Below are 17,135 nucleotides of genomic sequence, written 5' to 3'. Positions count from 1 at the left end.
TAATCATCAAAATTAAACGAAATAAACATTTGAAATATATGAGTTTGTATGTAATGTATGAATATAATATACAAGTTTCACTTTTTAAATGGAATTACTGAAATCAATCTACTTTTTCATGATATTCTAATTTTATGACCAGCACCTGTATTACAAAGGAGGTGTAGCTAGTGCTGATCCTTCAGCTACACCAAAAATGGAAAGAGGTGGTAAGTTGTTGTCACTAGATTGTTATTGGTGGCCTTTTCAAGACGACCATTCAAAAACAGATACTTTAGTTAAAAAAAAAGGGAGTGGAACACCTAAACATTTGTTCAACCCTGGATTTGCTGGCTGTGTGGGTAGCAATTAGGAATGATGCACTTGATTCAGAGGAAGAGGATTGGTACGGCTGTAAGTCCCTTAGCTGATTAACTAAAGCTGCAGAAAAACATTAAAACACAGGATGTGTGGTTGTGATGTCAGTTTACTTCATGTCTATTTGCAAGTGCTGCCTTAGAGCTTAAAAAGACTGCCTCTGCAACCTGTTTTGTATATTTGTGTGCGGGTAAAGTCCCAGTTGTGACAAACACACTTCAACACTGATGTTTGGTGCCTGGTTAGCAGCAAGATTTGAACAACACTGATATGATTTGCTGTAATCCCTATGATTTGATTAAAAATAAGCAAACACTTTTATTTTTTCACAAGTTTCTTATCCTTCAATCTATCTGTGATGACTTAATTTCCGAAAATATCAAAAAAAATATCAAAAACAGTGTTCAAATGTAGTACCAAATAAATTAGATGTCACTATAAAAAAAAAAAATCACATTTGAACATAAAAGAAAGGTAAAAAAAAATACCTAGAAATAGAAACTTGAAGACTTTCGCAGACAAATTTGCCCATTTTCTCACCTCATCATAGCATACTAATATTCACTGTTTAATTCTTTCAGACCTGCGTTGGACCCGCAGCTCCTCCAACCATCGCAGCAGTGATAGACAGTGAGCCTCCACAGCGCTGGTGTAGCCTCGTGCAAACGCTCTAATTTCATTTGCTGTTGCTTCTGCTCGTGCCTGCAAATTGTCCTTGGAAGTTTCCACCTGCAGGAGAGAAGAAGAAAAACACACACACAAAAAAAGCAACTATAGTTTAAACAGGAGAAGTCATCCCTGTCACAACACCAGTTGAGTAACGTTAGATCACAAAGTTGGCACACAACGTAGAGATAAAAAAAATTTCATGGCATAGGTTTCGAGGTGGGTTTCTTCGGACCTTCTGCAGTGCTTCTTCCAGCTGCTCCAGACGAGGTCGTAGGCACGAGCTGACCAGCTCCCGGATGCAGTCACCGTGCCGATCGATGACGTCAAGTGTGGGACAGCACTGATGGTCGGGGTGCAGCATGGCAGCGCACTCCAGACAGACCGGCAGGTCGCAGGGCTGACAGAAGAGCCTGAGTTCCTGGCTGGGGTGGAGCGAGCAGAGGACGGGACGACAGAGACGACCCCGAGCCTTCAGCTCCTCTACGGCATAAACAGAGTGAGACGTCGTTCGCTTCTGACGCCTGCAGACACGAGAGAATGGAGATACGGGAAATCCGATAATATAGATTTGATTAGAGATCAGCTAATGATGACATGAGAAATGTAGGTGAAAAACAGGTGTTACTCACTGCATGGTCCAAAAGAAGAAAACAAATCATTAAAAAAACAAGTTTTATAGACTTTATAGAGCTATATTTACAACACACAATAAACAGACCTCTAGGACATGTAACTGGTTCTCCTTTAACCACTGGAGTGTTGTTTTTGCAGTGTGTTTAGAGTCATTGTCCTGCTGGAAGGTGAACCTTCATCCCAGTCAATCTCTGGAAGACTCAAACAGATTCCTCTCAAGATTTTCAAAGTATTTTGCTCCATCTATCTTTCCTTTACCTTTAACTGAATTCCTAGTACCTGCTGGTATAAAACATCCCCACAGCATGATGCTGCCATCACTATGCTTCACTGTGAGGGTGGTGCTGTCAGCATGATGAGAGGTGGTAGATTTGCCTCAGACATGATGTTGTCCTTGATGACCTAGCTCAAGTTTGGTCTCATCTGACCCACAGAAACCTCTTCCACGTGTCTGGAGAAGAAATGTTTCAAGGCTTTTCTTCCTTGCCACTCCTCCATGAAGCCCAGCTCTGTGCAGCTTATGGTGGTACCTTTGGACAGATCCTCCCATCTCTGCAGAAGAGCTGCAGCTCCATCAGGGTGATGTTTGGCCTCATGAATGTTTCTCTGATTAATGCCCTTCTTGTTTTGTTTGTGTCTTTTGGTGGATGACCCTTTATTAGCAGGTTTGTTGTGGTGACATTATCTTTCCATTAACTAGTAATGGATTCAATGGAGCTGTGCTGGATCCGTTCTTCTCCACAACTATGTCTCTGGCCTGTGTGTGGAGTTCCTTGGTCTTCATGATGTCTCATGCTTGATGGCAGCCCTCACTAATTAGAAGTGTTGAACAGCTGTTGATCCTGGAGGCTATCAGAACAGGTGAACAGATCATTTGACAGGTATTATGTGGCTTCTTAAGGTAACAAATAGGGCTTCAAAACAACGGGTCTGAATATACGTGCATGCACCACTTGCAGTTATTATTTTGAAAATTTAAAACAAGTTTCCTCCCCATTTAATTTCAATATTAATAAATAATATTGGAGAATTATTGCTCTTAAACTATTTTTTCAAAATCCAAATAAATATCCTAGTTTGTAAGGCAACAAAAGATTATATGACCTGGCACCTTAAGTTAAATTGAGAATATAAAAATGGCATCTTGGAAACGGAAGCGAACGGGTTGTCATTTAGGCAGTGGACCAATCAGAACAGGCCTACTCCACCTGTGTGCCTGGCAGCAGAACGCGCACAGGTTGACGCAGCAGACGTCGCAACGACTCTCGGCGCCTCCTTCGCCGCACAGGTCACAGCCCAGCGGGCCATCCGACACCAGGGTCTCCACGAACACTTCGTCCAGCGCCAGGTGGTCTGTGCACAGCCCCGCAGGCCCGGACGGAGGGAGGTCCACCTCGGAGTCGCACTCGGGACAAAGCACCGTCACTGTGACGACCGGTCGCTTCGCCTCCGCTCCACCCTTGGTTCCGTTCTCCCGGCCGCCCCGAAGGGAAGGAGACCCCGAAAACGGCTCCAGGGCACCGATACAGTCGGAGCAGAACGTGTGCAGGCAGGGGAGGATTTTGGGGTTCCGGTACAAGCGTTTGCACACCTTACACACCGCTCTGGGGTTCACAGAAACCACTTTTTGTTCTGGTTCCGAACTCGGCGTCGGTTTCTCTGATGTTTCCTTCTGTTCGGAGCACAACATCGTCTGGTTTTGGAGACTTCAGGGAGCCGGAATCAAACCAGTAAACCCACCTTGAACAACCACCGAGCTTCACAAACTTGCCAAAGCTGAAAAAAAAACGCTTTTTGAACACTAAAATAAGCATATAATCCGTTTCTCACACGATGAATGCGAATACATGTTCACATGGCGGCACTATTTGACTTTTATCCACCTCACCATTAAATAAGACTTAACTTCGGAAAAGTAGGTTGCGTTCAAGCTGCGTGGGATATTTGACACCTCACTCTCGAACAAACCAATGAGAGGCTCCTCGCTGGCTATCCGGGGTGGTCCAAACTCTTTCCACGACTTTTTACTGCCGTGCTCGGTCTGACTGCCCCCATCTACCGGCAGGACAGAATTATAGGTTTGTCAGAACGCAGGTAAAATCCTAATAATGGGATTATCCCATAGTGTGTGAACTCAAACAGCTTCTCCATCTGTACTGAAGATTGTTTCATTGTTTTTTAGCTTGTTCTACATTCTTATTTACTTTTGTTTTATTTCATTACACTCACCACCAGTTTAAGCACAAGCTTAACACATTCAGATAAAGCAGATAATGTGAGGCAATAATAAAAAATAGATTTAACATAATCTTCAAAAGGTTCCCTAAGTCCACAAATCACTCCCACGTTCTTTGCATCATAAGGATCAGTTTATTTAGCGTTATCTCTGTATTCCCAAACAATCTAGGGAATTCATAATTACCATCACATTAATTACAAATATCATTACAAAGTCTAACTTTTCTGTCTAGCAATCTTTGGTATTCTACAGTCAGCTAGCTAACCTCAATCCCTACGGCTTTTCGTTGTCCCTGGTTTTCACGTCATAAATAGTTTCCAGGCTGAAGTTGTTGTACAGCACTTCTCTGTGTCTGTATAAACAGATCTTCAAGTCTCTGTTCAACAAGATCTTTTATGCCCAGTAACATCATCACAATTCTGTTCCGGCCAGATTGAAGATGATCCACACTCATCCAGAACTTGTTTAACACAAATGATTCAAGGTGTCCTACAAACTCCATTATTATTCTACAGTTCTAGTAAACCGTCAGTCCGCATCCTAAACTTTGTTGCTTACTGTTCAGGAGTCCTGCTCTATAACCGATCATTCTCTTTTTTTTAATCACGATACAAAGACTAATGGGAACTTTCCAAGCTTCCCTGTACACTATATCATTACATGTTGACATTTTACCTTTTACAATACACATAAGAAATTTAAAGGATAACCATCTGATCAGACAACTGCAAATCAAATTTCCACTATTTCCTTCTTTATATGATTCTTTAGCAATTTTAAATGATCTATTAAGTTAAATGTACTGCCTAAATACTTAAAATAATGCAGTTCTTTACCTCTGCAAAAAAAAAAAAACATTTCCTCCTAAATGTGATCTGAATTATGAATCTGTTTCTAGCATATTCTATGTTTAAAATAAGAAACTAGAAACTTATTTTTGTAACTTACTAAGAAACTTACTATGCAACATAATATAATTTGTGGGGGGATTTGTCCAGATAAATAATAATAATAATTTACTTGAACATTTTGACAATAATATTTTACCAGAACATGGACTTATTTGATCATGTTTTGTAGCTGACAGAAATACAGTAAAATGTCAAAGAAGAACTTCAAAAAGTTTACTTACAGTTAGATTTGATAACACAGTGTACAGTTGATGCACACAGAGAAAAAACATTTAGATGGATAAATTACGGATAAAATACAATGCGCAGGTTAATGTTGAAGAGCAACAAATTAGAAAAATAAGCAAACTAACATACTGTTTGAAATTGCTTGCACTATTTTTATGTACTTTGAAAGTCATCTCTGTTGTAATGTGAGACATAAATGAATACGTAACAGGGAGCTTTTTAAAATGTTTTTGAACTATATGTGTGTTACAGTTCTTAGGCCACATAACAGAAGCACAGGACACTGATCATAACGTGTCCATTATTTAATAGAATAAGACTTGAAGCAGCACTGAAAGTGAAGTACGTCCGTGCTGAAACACTGGAGCCTGCAAAATAAAAAGCAAAGCATGTTATGTACCAAACTGCATGCTCAAGCTTTTTTGAATTTAAAATTATTAAGATGTTTTTGCTTTTGTTAAATAAGTTCATGATTGTGAACTCAGCTACAGTGGGTTTCAAAGGTATTCACCCTCTCTGACTTTGTTGCATGACAACAGGGATCATCTATTTGAAAGTGATGGCCCTATACGTAATACTCCAAAATATTGAAGTTAAAGTGAGAAGTACAGCATATTTGTTTTAAATCATTCTTAAAAAAAAATTGAAGCTCACATTCATGTGTGCATATGTATTCATCTCTTTACCTCAAGGGGCTAATCATTACCTCCAGAAGCCACATAATTAGTTAAATAAGATTAAGTTGATATCAATAAAAAAACCAACAAATACCCATCTCACCCTATTTGTTCCACATCGGTGGTTCCACTTTCACTTCAAGCTCGGGTTGTCTACCAGAGGCCTGGGAGCTTGAGGGTTCTCTTCAGTACCTTAGCTGTTCCCAGGACTGCGCTCTTCTGGACAGAGATCTCTGAGGTTGTTCCTGGGATCTGTTGGAGCCTCTCTTCCAGTTTGGGGGTCACAGCACCGAGTGCTCTGATGACCACAGGTACCACTGAGGCCTTGACTTTCCACAACTTCTTTATTTCCTCTTTCAGTCCTTGGTATTTCTCAAACTTTTCGTGCTCCTTTTTCCTGATGTTACAGTTGCTTGGGAGTGCTACATCTATCGCCACTGCTTTCTTCTGTATCTTGTCGATCACCATATGTCCGGTTGGATAGCCATCACCTGCTGGTTAATCTGTATCTGGTAGTCCCACAGTGTCTTAGCTCTGCCATTCTCCATGGTGGAGTGTTCCTGTACACTACTCCAACCACTTGGTTATGGCGTTCCATGTATGCTTTGCCTGCTTGCATCTTACATCCTGCTATTATGTGTTGGACTGTCTCAGGGGCATCTTTGCACAGCCTACATCTTAGTTCCTGTCTAGAATCATCGGCTTCTAGAATTGCGCCGCTCAAGGTGGCTGCATGTTGGAGTAGCTCTGTTCTATTCTTTCTGAGATATTGCTTTTGAAAACTTTATTCCTCTTTTTTTTCTGAATTTAAATCACTTTTTTTGGTTGATTACTTCCTCTGGTATCAGATGCTGTGCAGCTGGAAGGATTTTTACTAAAGCCTTTTTACTTTTGGACATTTTGTTATGATGCGTAACCATGACAACAAGTGTTAAATGTGAAGGACCCAGAACTCCAGTCATGGCCAAAACCAAGCAGAGCGCCCCTATATCCACCAGAGGTAAAGCTCCCAGGAAGCAGCTCGCCACCAAAGCTTCCCGAAGGAGCGCCCCGACCACCGGCGGAGTGAAGAAGCCTCATCTCTACAGGCTCGGGACCTTGGCTCTCAGGGAGATCCACCAATACCAGAAGTCCTAACCCGAGCTGCTCATCCAAAAGCTGCCCATCCAGCACCTGGTCTGAGAGATCGCCCAGGACTTCAAGACCGACCTGCGCTTCCAGAGCTCGGCCATCATGGCTCCACAGGAGGCCAGCGAGGCTCACCTGGTGGGACTCTTTGAGGACACCAGGACTGAGGACAAATCGGGACAGACCGCTACAAGAGACCCTTCCTGCCCACAGCCATTAACTCTTTTATAAAACCAGGATTATGAGCTACAGCAACATTTAATTTCCCTTTGGGATTAATAAAGTATTTTTGAATTGAATTGAATGGTAGACCCCGGCCTCTTTTGCTGTTGTGCTGTACGACCTCAGAGATCTCTGCACAGTCCTAGGAGCAGATGAGATACTGCACAGAACCCTCAAGCTCCCAGGCGTCTGGTAGAGGACCTGAGCCTGAGGTGAAATGGAACCGCCCATGAAGAAAAAATAGGGTGAGTTGGGCGTTTTTGTTTTGTTTGTTTGTTTTTTTAATCAAGATCAAATGAATATTTTTTAAATAATTATGTAGAACTCCTAATGATGGAGGTGGGACAATGCTTTAAAAAAGTAGTTAGACTGAAATTATAAATAGGCAGACTGTGTTTTTTTAACCACAGTGATATTTAAAAGTGACTTTATAACATTAAGTCAATATGTTTCTTGATCCCATCCAAATATATTCTGAAGCTTAAAGCATTTAACAGCTGACAGCGTGGGTAAACACACTGGGTTGATAAATGATAAGTTTAACGCTCTATATACTGATCGTTCTGTAAAGTGCTTGAGATGGGCTGTGAATTTTAGCCTTAGCCTACAAACTCCTCTAGCTTCCCAAAAGGGACCTTTGCCTTTGTAGAAAACTCAAAATGATCTCTTAAGTGATGGTTTCCAAAACGTTTTCTGCAGCTGTACAAAAAATTTAGAAAGTGGTGTCCCAGTGCACAAGTTATATTTCGTGGCTGCATAAAGATAAAGCTATAGGATGGGTTCATTTATGACTGAAAGCCAATGCTCAGTGTGTGTTCACTTTGCTAGACTTACCACTTAGTCCCAATTTTCCTTAAAAAACAAACAAACAAGTGGATTATACTTAAAGTGATAAATAATCCTAAAAGTGTACCGCACCTGTTATTGTTGCTTCAGCCAGGGCGACTGCCAAATTATTTTCGATCCTGCAGTTGTAGGTCTCGCTGACTTGCGCTGAGTGTAACGTACTGACGAGGCTGACTATTCCTGCTGAGTTTTGGGTGAAACTTGTGCTTGCGTTCAACACATTCCCAGTTTGGTTCAGCCATGTAACGTTTGGTTTAGGGAACCAACTGTTCGCCTCGCTGGTCAGGACACCATCAGAGAACCTGAATGTGGGAGCTGAAAAGGCTGAGACAGAAAATTAATCATACATGCTGAATAGACAAAACTAAAGGTATGTGTTATCAGTTAATTCATATGAAGCTTTTCAAAGTAAACAGTGAAACTGGAAGGACGAGTCTTCCTACCCGCCGTTCTTAGCTGAATGTTGACATTCCCTCGGCCGGCCGAGGAGCTGATGCTGCAGGTGTACTCGCCGTCATCGCCGCTTTTCACACTCCGCAGCAGCAGAGAGGCGTTTCCTGCAGCCACGGCATCAGGGAAGACCTGAGCTCTCCCTTTGAACTGTGGGGCCTGACCTGCGAGAGCTGGAGCTCCATCCTTGTACACGTAAACCAGTCCCAGGTCCTTCTTCTCCCAGATGACAGACACGACACTGAGTCTGTTCTGTTGAACTTCTGTCGAAACATAGCAGCTGAGAAGTTTGTCCTCACCAAGGTTGGCGACAGGTTTTGTGCTTCTGCTCATCACTGTGGATGTAGACTCTGTAGGTGATAACAGAGTTTTATTGTACAAATTTAAAAAATTTTTGACGAATGCGAATGCAGCTACTGCCCAAAATTCCTGCATCTATAATCTTTTTTGCTTGTTTTGTAAAAACCTAAGTTGGCAAAATGCGGACGTTTTGATGCATAAACTGTATAGGAATTGTAAAATGAAACAAAATCGAAAGAAATGTTAATCCTTGACAGTACACCTAATATAACAGGCAGACAGAGCAAGCACTCGCCGTGCAAAATCTAGTCTGAATTCTGAAAATGTTAGTAGGTGTAAAATGTAAATAAAAAGAGAACGCAATGATTTACAAATTTCAATAACTCATATTTGATTCACGATAAATCATAGCATAGTTGTTGTTGTTGTTTTGTTTTGTTTGGCTGCTCTGTTCAGCAGGGGTTGCCACAGCGAGCAAATTTGCATGAAAAATTAAGCAATTGTTTTACACCAGATGACCTTCCTGACGCAACCTGGAGCCACAGGAGAACAAGCCACTGACCATCGAGCTACTGTACCCCCTCACAAGAAATCATAGTTAACATATCAAAAGTTTAAACTTAGAAATTGTATCATGTTTAGGAAAAAAATAAGGTATTTTTAATTTTGATGGCAGTAACATATAAAAAAATTGTCTACAGTGTTTTATGCAGGGGATGTCGGTTACTATAGATACAATTTCTATTATATCTTTAAAAAAGATAAAAGATCAAAAAAGACTTCACTTCCAGATTTGAAGAAGAAATTCTAAACCCAGATTTAATGAAAATCAATGAGAGTTTAGATGTGCACACTCTGTACTCTGCAGGAATGTGGTAGAAAACCTTAAGACACACCTTCACAGTTCAAGTTTTATCAATATAAGAAGTTACAGGAGCTTAGTCAATTATTAACCAGGCTAACATGTAAGTTTACACAGAAAGACATTTTTTTTTATTTAGGTTAACATAAAGTAATGTTTGTGGAACAAATAATGTTTTATTTATTTATTTACTTTATAGGTAAGGCCCTATCCGCATTAACACTAATCGTTTTGCTAAAGAGGCTTTTTCAGCTGTAAATTGCCCCTCTTATCCACATCCAAACTCCATTTTTGTTTTAAAAGAAAAACATTAAAATAAACCATACATTTTTGGTGCTGTGCTACAAAGGTTAATAATCAAGAGGAAATGTCAAACAATGCCAAAGAAAAAATAAGATGCAATTGTTTCTGAGAATATTTAGCCAAGATAAAAATGTAGTTTCTTAGTTTTATTATGTCAACGTTATCGCCACCTTGTGGTGCAATGTGGGAATTTTTTGTTGGATTTTTACCTTCTTTTTTTTTTTCTTCAAATGCTTGGGAAAAAAATTATGTTTAAAATTATCTGTATTTAGATCTTTATCATTTTAGAGTTGCCCTTCACTCAAAATCTAACAGTCTGTTGGGCTTTTAAAATGTTCATAGGAAGTGACACATGTAAACATACCGTATTACTATTGTATCAAGTATCAATTGCTTTATGGTTTAAAGAAACACAGCATGCAGCGAACACACCCATGTGTCCCATCAGACAATGATAGAATCACAACAGAATGATCTTACTGGAGAAGGCCAGAGACAAGATGAGGATGATGAGGGCCGCAAATATGAATATGAAGGTCACCATGCTATAGAAGAAAAAGGGGGGAAAACAGAAAAATAACCCAATATATTGTCCAAAATTTCCTCATAAATATTTACATCAAATTAAAAAGCAGTATGTGTGTTGCAGATATTATATAAAATTGTATTTGTAATACAGTAATAGTATTTTGTGATACAGTATATTACATGAAATAGTTTAAACAAACGCTTACATGTATGCATTACATTATATAGTTAGTAACATGAAATTGGAGCTGTCAAATAGCTCAAAAATCAATACTGTAATCTTATTTTCTACTTAATGCAATGATGTACAGTAAGTGTAAAATAATTTACTGTTCATTGTTATAAATAGTTTTGATCATTTTTAGAAAGGAACCATATGGAGACGTCAAAACCTCACCTGTAGAAGATGATTTGTCCAACTGTAGCCATGGCTCCTAGCTGAATCTCTCAAACTTTGTTTGAAACAATTCAATGCTGTTGCTTATAACTCACATGTCCAGTTGTACAACTCTGCTTGTAATATCCATCTTGTGTCCGGAGATAGTTCCAGCACATATTCCTGCTCACTAGGGCCAGGACAGAATGATTATCTGCTGCCTCCCTCACTGCAGCTACAACACCAAGAGTAAATATTACATTTAAGGTGTGTGCTCTGTTTTTGTTGTTATAGTGGCTCATTTATCTTTCCAAAATAAAAGCTTCAAATTGACAAGAGAAAAAGGCTCAAAGTTAGAAAATTGTGCTATTCTAATAATTGCAATGATTGATGCAATAATTATGACCTGATAAGAGTAAAAAATATAACCTTCTGCAACAAAAACGTGTTTCTTCTATATCGAGGCAAAAGAAAAACAGTACTAAGGGGTTGGCACTTTACTCAAGGTGGGGTGAAATTCCTTCTGAGACACAACATGAGGAAAATGGAAATTAGAACAAACTGCAACGATTTTAAAAGCATATATAATATATTTGAAAAATGTTTTTGAAAAAATTTCAGAGAAGGACAAAAAAGACACATAAGGAAAAAGTACATTGTTGTATCATTGTTTTAACATGCAAAAAAACGACTGATTGTTTTGGAAAAAAAAATATTTAAACAAAAATTTTAACTAACATCACAGTAAAGCCAAAATTAACAACAACAAATTCATTTATTATGCAAAAAAAGTTAAAGAAATTGAGTTTCTCAACCATCCTGTATTTAAAAATGCACATTATTTTGTTGCAGACGTCAGAAAACAGTCTAACAGGTAGACGTCACATGGTATCCCTTTAAATGTTTTACATTAAAATGCTTTGATCAAATAATCATAGTATAAATCTGTTTTTATTTGTTTTAAATTAAAATGAAAACTGCTGGATCCTCTGTATTGTTTATTCAGATTTTCACGTTATATATATATATATATATATATATATATATTTTTTTTGTACATTTAGAAATGCACTTTAACTTTAACTTTACATAGGTAGTTATAAATAACTGTTACATATAACTGGTGACAGTTACACGATTCAATTTGAAAGAAGCTGGCACATCTAGATTGGACTAGAAAACTTTAGAGTTATCAGGCAGTTACCGGCACATGAAACAGTCAAAACAGTAAGTGAAGATGATGATGAACACCAGACACAGAGGATGACTTGTAGAATTGCATTAGACAGCATTACAAGCACTTGGCAGAGTTTGATAGGGGTCATATCATGGCTTACATGAGGCCAGGTGCTTATATTGTGCAATTACCCAGCATGAGGGGCATAAAGATCTTGCAGAAAAACTTTTAGGATTCACCCTCAGCTGTCTTGATGCAAAACTATAAGTTTAAATAAAATCAATTATGACTAATCAGTGCATAGATACGATTGATTCAGTCTTGTACTGGTCTTTACACATCCTCATCAGACATTTGTTAGCAAGGCATTCCAGTTTGTGTTGAGTTTCAGATTATTTTCAGGCCAAAATCTCCATCAGCATTGACGTAGACATACAGTAGTTGGGAAAAAGCTTTTAAAAAAAGCCACAAAAGCTAATGGAGTCATTACCAAGGTTCAGGATTAGAGGAGGGAAAAACATATAACGTACACCACTGCTAATCTCAAACATAAATTTGAAGTGCTTAGTTGGAAACAAATGTAAATTCTTTTGCATGCAAAAACAATGATCTTTGTGTCTTATTTGTGTTACACCGCTGTTTCCTTTAGTTTCACTGCAAAGAAACCTGGGGGTGAAATCTTCTTCCAGACATCAGAAATATTCTTGTTGTCATTTTCATCACTTTGTTGATCAGGATTAGGGAGTTCGTGGTTTCTGATAATTTCCATGTCAGTTGCACATATCATTTCTGCTTTTTGTTTTGCTATCAGTTTTAGCGTCTCATTCAAATAATTACTGACTTCATCTGCTAGAAGATCTTCATACACCATACTGTAGTGGTAAGGGGAGCAACGGGTTCCTGAGCAATAACGGGCCTTCAGAATTTCAGTGGCGGTCCAACAAAGCAGAAAACCAGAGGTTACACCGAGGCCAATGTACTTTAAAAAGAAAAAAGAAAAAAGATATTGTTGAATGCGCAATCTCATGCAAAACTGCAAGATGTGTTATAGTGTTCAGAGTATGTGTTGAGGTTGACTCTCAACTACTACCACACCAGAATTAGCTCAATATTTGTAAAACTAACAGAGTTATAGCCATATTTGTGTTAGCAAAGGCTGATTAGCTGCACACTGGCAAAAACATTATCACATATTTGCCATTGGCTGCAAGAGTTACAAATAAAACCCCAATAATAAGTGTATTTTGTGCATTAATACTCACAAGTGACTCAGTCTTGTAGCGGTCCCTGACACGCTCCTCGTCATAGGTCAGATTTTTTTGGCAAGGTATTCCAGTCTGTGTTGAATTGAAGTTTGTTTTAAGGCAAAAATACCAATCCCCATCAAAAAGAACCAGGGATACCCAGAGAGCAGTGAAACTCACATACTTGAGAATAAACTTCAAAAAGTAGTCACACATGCTATAGCAGTTCTTGAAATGGAAAAAACGCCGACTGGAAGAAGTCCTTTGGTAAAAAGACTCAAACATGTTGACAACAAAGTTCAAAATCAGAGGAGGGAAAAACATGTAAAGTACACCATTAGGATGTAAACCTGGCTCGCACGAACACACAAAATGCATGTCGAATATATACTGCAAGAGTGAGAAGAGAGCAATCAGTATTAACATACTCATTGTATCTCTTATTAGGTTCCAAAGTTTCATCATTAACTCAGTAGGGACAGCCATGTTAACGGAAGAGTTCAGCAAACCGGAAGCAAAAAGGTAAGATGCTACAAGGCTGCTCCAGCTGTGTAGTTTTCTTCTTGCTGCTCTTAGAAGATCTCAGTAGTACTCTCAACTTCACAGGGTGAGCGTAAAAAGAAAAAAAATGATTCTGTACCAAAAAGGGTAGTTGCCTTTATCCATCTCTAGACAGAAGTTACAGTGAGACAGTGGTTAGGCTCAGTGTACCATCTACTTTCACAGTGACGATGCCCCTTGCTTTCATTTCTTCATTTCATCTGTGATGTGTTTTCCCAGACACATTCCTTGGTGTTCTTGGTGACTGTGGTTCAAATTATTAGCAAGCTCCTCCTGTGTCATTGTGTGCTGAACCTTTACCTGTCTCAGGATCATCTTCCTCCCATAAGACAAGATCTTGCATAGAGTTCCAGATAGAGGGTGATTGATGGTCATTTTGTATTTTTTCCATTTGTGTCACCTTCTTACCAAGCCTCTTGCTGATGATCTTCTAGTCCATCTCAGCCTTGTGCAGATCTACTAACTGGTCCCTGATGTCCTTTGACAGCCCTTTGGTCCAACCAATGGTGATGGAGAGGTTGGAATTGAAGAAACTGATTATATAGACAGGTGAACTTTATACAGATAACAAGTTGAGATTAAGAGCGTCTGACTGATTGATTAATTAATTGATTGGCGTGTCATGAGCACATATGGGAGTCAGAATTCTGGCTGGGTTGTCCATCCATCCATCCATTTTCTTTTACCCGCTTCTCCATTCCGGGTCGCGGGGAGCTGGTGCCTAGGCTGGGTTGTTGGGGATCAAATACTTATTTCACTCAGTGATTTGTAATTTTTTTCCTGTATTTTTACTCTGTATATTAAAATGAAATTAGAGACTGGACCTTTCTTTGTATGTGAGCAAACCTACAGAATCAGCAGGAGATCAACCAATTATTTCTGTCATTGTATTTACTGGAACTTTTTGCTGAGTTTTTGAATTTTTTTTGGTCTCACGCTTAGGTTTGATCGAATGAGAACTGAGAGTTTAAAAAATGAAATAAAAAGGTTTTCTTAGTTCACACGATGCAGAACTTTGACCTTTTATACAGCATTTGCAGAATTTTTTAACAGTCACGACAGCTATCTGTGCCTTTTTTATGCTTTTTAAACAGGTTTCACTTTTGCTTTTAGTTCTATCAATAATATCTGTCAGTCAAAAATGACTGCAGTTAACCCTGAAGTAGAGCATGAAGTGAAATATTTGCTTCATGTGTCCATTGACACTGTGTGCTGATGTATGTGTGTTTGTTTGTCTGTCTGTTAGCAAAACTGTTAGCAAAACTTTTCACAAAAACTTCTGACCAGATTTTAATGAAAATTTTAGAAAGTAGTCATTGGACGTACATCTACAACTCATTAACTTTTGGAGTCAGCCTGATTCAAGATGGCCTCTATAGTTAGTCAAACTTGCAAACACAAAAAATGCTATAACTCAGTTAATTTTTACAGATATTCAGCTAAGACTTGGTGTGGCAGCAGCTGAGAGTCATTTTCATCATATACTCAGGGTGCTAACCAATAAAATGAGACAGAGAGTTTGGTTTAAAACGTTGGCATGCAAGGTGGTAGGCAATGTATTGTAAATTCCTTTAAGTAATGCTACTTTTATTTTTTTCAGTAATGATCATAATGACGTTTTTAACTTTTAGTTTATTTATTTAAACACCACTTGTAAAAGTAAATCAAAAACACAATAATAATAAATAATAATAGTAAATAGGTTGGTTTATATAAAGCAGTGATCTTCAATTAAAATTTCTTCGAATAAAAGCAAGGTGGTAAATAAAAGCAAGAGGTGGGATCTGGTCCAAAAGGAGATTAGAGTGGTAATAGTGGGTGAGCTGTAACACATCAAGTTTCTCATCAGTCAGTGTTGATGTCCTGTCCAGTCCACCAAACCTATTTTGTTAGGGTAAGACAGAAACACCTGCATGCACCTTGTGCCAAAAAAAGAACACTAGAACAAACTCTCAGTTGCTGCAAAGCAAGAGACTATTAGAGTGTAACATTCAAATTTAAAAAACATTGAAAAATTGTATATTTTGACAGCTATTAAGACTTTAACAATTTCAACTTAAAGCTATCCGCACAGCTGAACTCTGAAAGCATTTTCTTTAAAAGTAGTGCTTTTGCTGTGATGTACATAAGTATTGTCTGAAGAATAAATGTCTGTGATGAGAAACGTACACAATGCTTTTTGTTTCACATTCAGTCCATATGGAATTAACAAGCTTATGCAAGTCTGGTGTTTCATATGTCACATGAATGTTTGTGGTTAATACATTTTTAATAGCCAGCCAGAGCTTTGTAGGGTCTTGGAGAGGTCATCAGCAGTGTACTGGAAACGCAGTGAGTTCCTGTAATATTGTGCTCAGAGTTGGCTCTCTGGCTGTGACGAACCAAATTGGTTCTTAACTAGAACCAGTTAAGAATCAGCTCTATCACCAGCCCTGGCCAAACACTGGAACCTCTTTAGTGGAAAAACCCTATAAGATAGTTCAAAGAAACAGAAAGAGATGAGGTTTTACGTAATTTGATCACATGCCAATCATGAATGTTCTTTCTGCATCAGCCTTAAGTATTTTGAGTTTTATTTTGGCCTTATAGCTAAAGTGTCTACACCACTGTTTGGGAAAGAATGGACTTTCAAAAAAAAATAAAAAAAATAGTGCAGGCAGGTATCTTGGCTGGCTGCTCAAAGCAATGGAAAAAAGAGGCAGAGCACTTTATGTCTGAAGAAAACTCCAAGCTGTTTTAGCATGTTTTACATGACATGGCTTTGATTACTGCTGCTAGATACTAAGTTTGTCAGTAGCGGGAAAGACGGAGGCGAACCCAGAGTTACTTTCATCAAAGTCTCAAGTTTACATACGATAAGATTACAATACATTTAAACCATTTTGGGAAAGCCCAGATGATGATATCTTGGCTTTAGAAGCTATGGCTTGTTTAGTTGACAACATCTGAGTTAATTGGAGGCACACCTGTGGATGCGTTTTAAGGCACGCCTCAAACACACTGCCTATGAAAATGAAAAGAAATCAGCCAAGATATTGGGAAGAGAACTGTTGACCTCAACAACTTTGGTTCATTCTTGAGTTCAATTTACAGATGCCTGAAGGTGCCACATTCATCTGTTCAAACAACAATACACAAATATAAACACCATTGGAATGTCCTGCTCTCATACTGTAAGAGCCTAAACTAAGTTTTGTGATGGTTACATGTATAATTTAAGTTATTTTCTTTTGTATGGAACTTGGTTTGAGATTAGCATTTTTATGTTTGTCCTGTGGGTGGCGCTGCGATGAAAAATATAGATCGTATGCATGTTGGAGTGAAGCCCAACAGTCTTTTGACCTCTGTTTACTTAGCTTATTCAGTTTACTAGTCATTTTGCTTGTCTGCATTTTTTGTACCTGTTTCATTTTGTTTAAGTAAA

The 17,135-nt window shown here is 38.6% G+C and overlaps 2 protein-coding genes across 2 annotated transcripts in view; both read right to left on the bottom strand.

Moving 5' to 3' along the window:
- The window catches only part of trim45 (tripartite motif containing 45), a 13,266-nt gene extending 9,677 nt beyond the window's left edge, over positions 1 to 3,589 (bottom strand). Inside the window, exons 1-3 of the mRNA XM_017436038.3 lie at positions 2,868 to 3,589; positions 1,259 to 1,547; positions 941 to 1,086 (exon numbers count right to left, since the gene is read on the bottom strand). Of these exons, the coding sequence (XP_017291527.1) occupies positions 941 to 1,086; positions 1,259 to 1,547; positions 2,868 to 3,349 (917 nt within the window). The 5' untranslated portion in view covers positions 3,350 to 3,589. The remainder of the gene's footprint in view (positions 1 to 940; positions 1,087 to 1,258; positions 1,548 to 2,867) is intronic.
- A 455-nt stretch (positions 3,590 to 4,044) lies between these two features.
- vtcn1 (V-set domain containing T cell activation inhibitor 1) lies at positions 4,045 to 11,375 on the bottom strand. The gene is made up of 5 exons (XM_017436039.3): positions 10,751 to 11,375; positions 10,306 to 10,370; positions 8,354 to 8,710; positions 7,983 to 8,234; positions 4,045 to 5,405 (listed from the first exon to the last, which is right to left on the bottom strand). Exons 1-5 carry the CDS (start codon positions 10,780 to 10,782, stop codon positions 5,293 to 5,295), a joined length of 819 nt encoding a protein of 272 aa, XP_017291528.1. The 5' UTR covers positions 10,783 to 11,375; the 3' UTR covers positions 4,045 to 5,292.
- Between the last annotated feature and the right edge of the window lie 5,760 nt (positions 11,376 to 17,135).

This window comes from Kryptolebias marmoratus, linkage group LG6 (genome assembly GCF_001649575.2).
Source record: "Kryptolebias marmoratus isolate JLee-2015 linkage group LG6, ASM164957v2, whole genome shotgun sequence".
Taxonomy (NCBI): Eukaryota; Metazoa; Chordata; class Actinopteri; order Cyprinodontiformes; family Rivulidae; genus Kryptolebias; species Kryptolebias marmoratus.
Note: the sequence above shows the minus strand (reverse complement) of the source record. Positions and strands in the feature narration are given on the sequence as shown.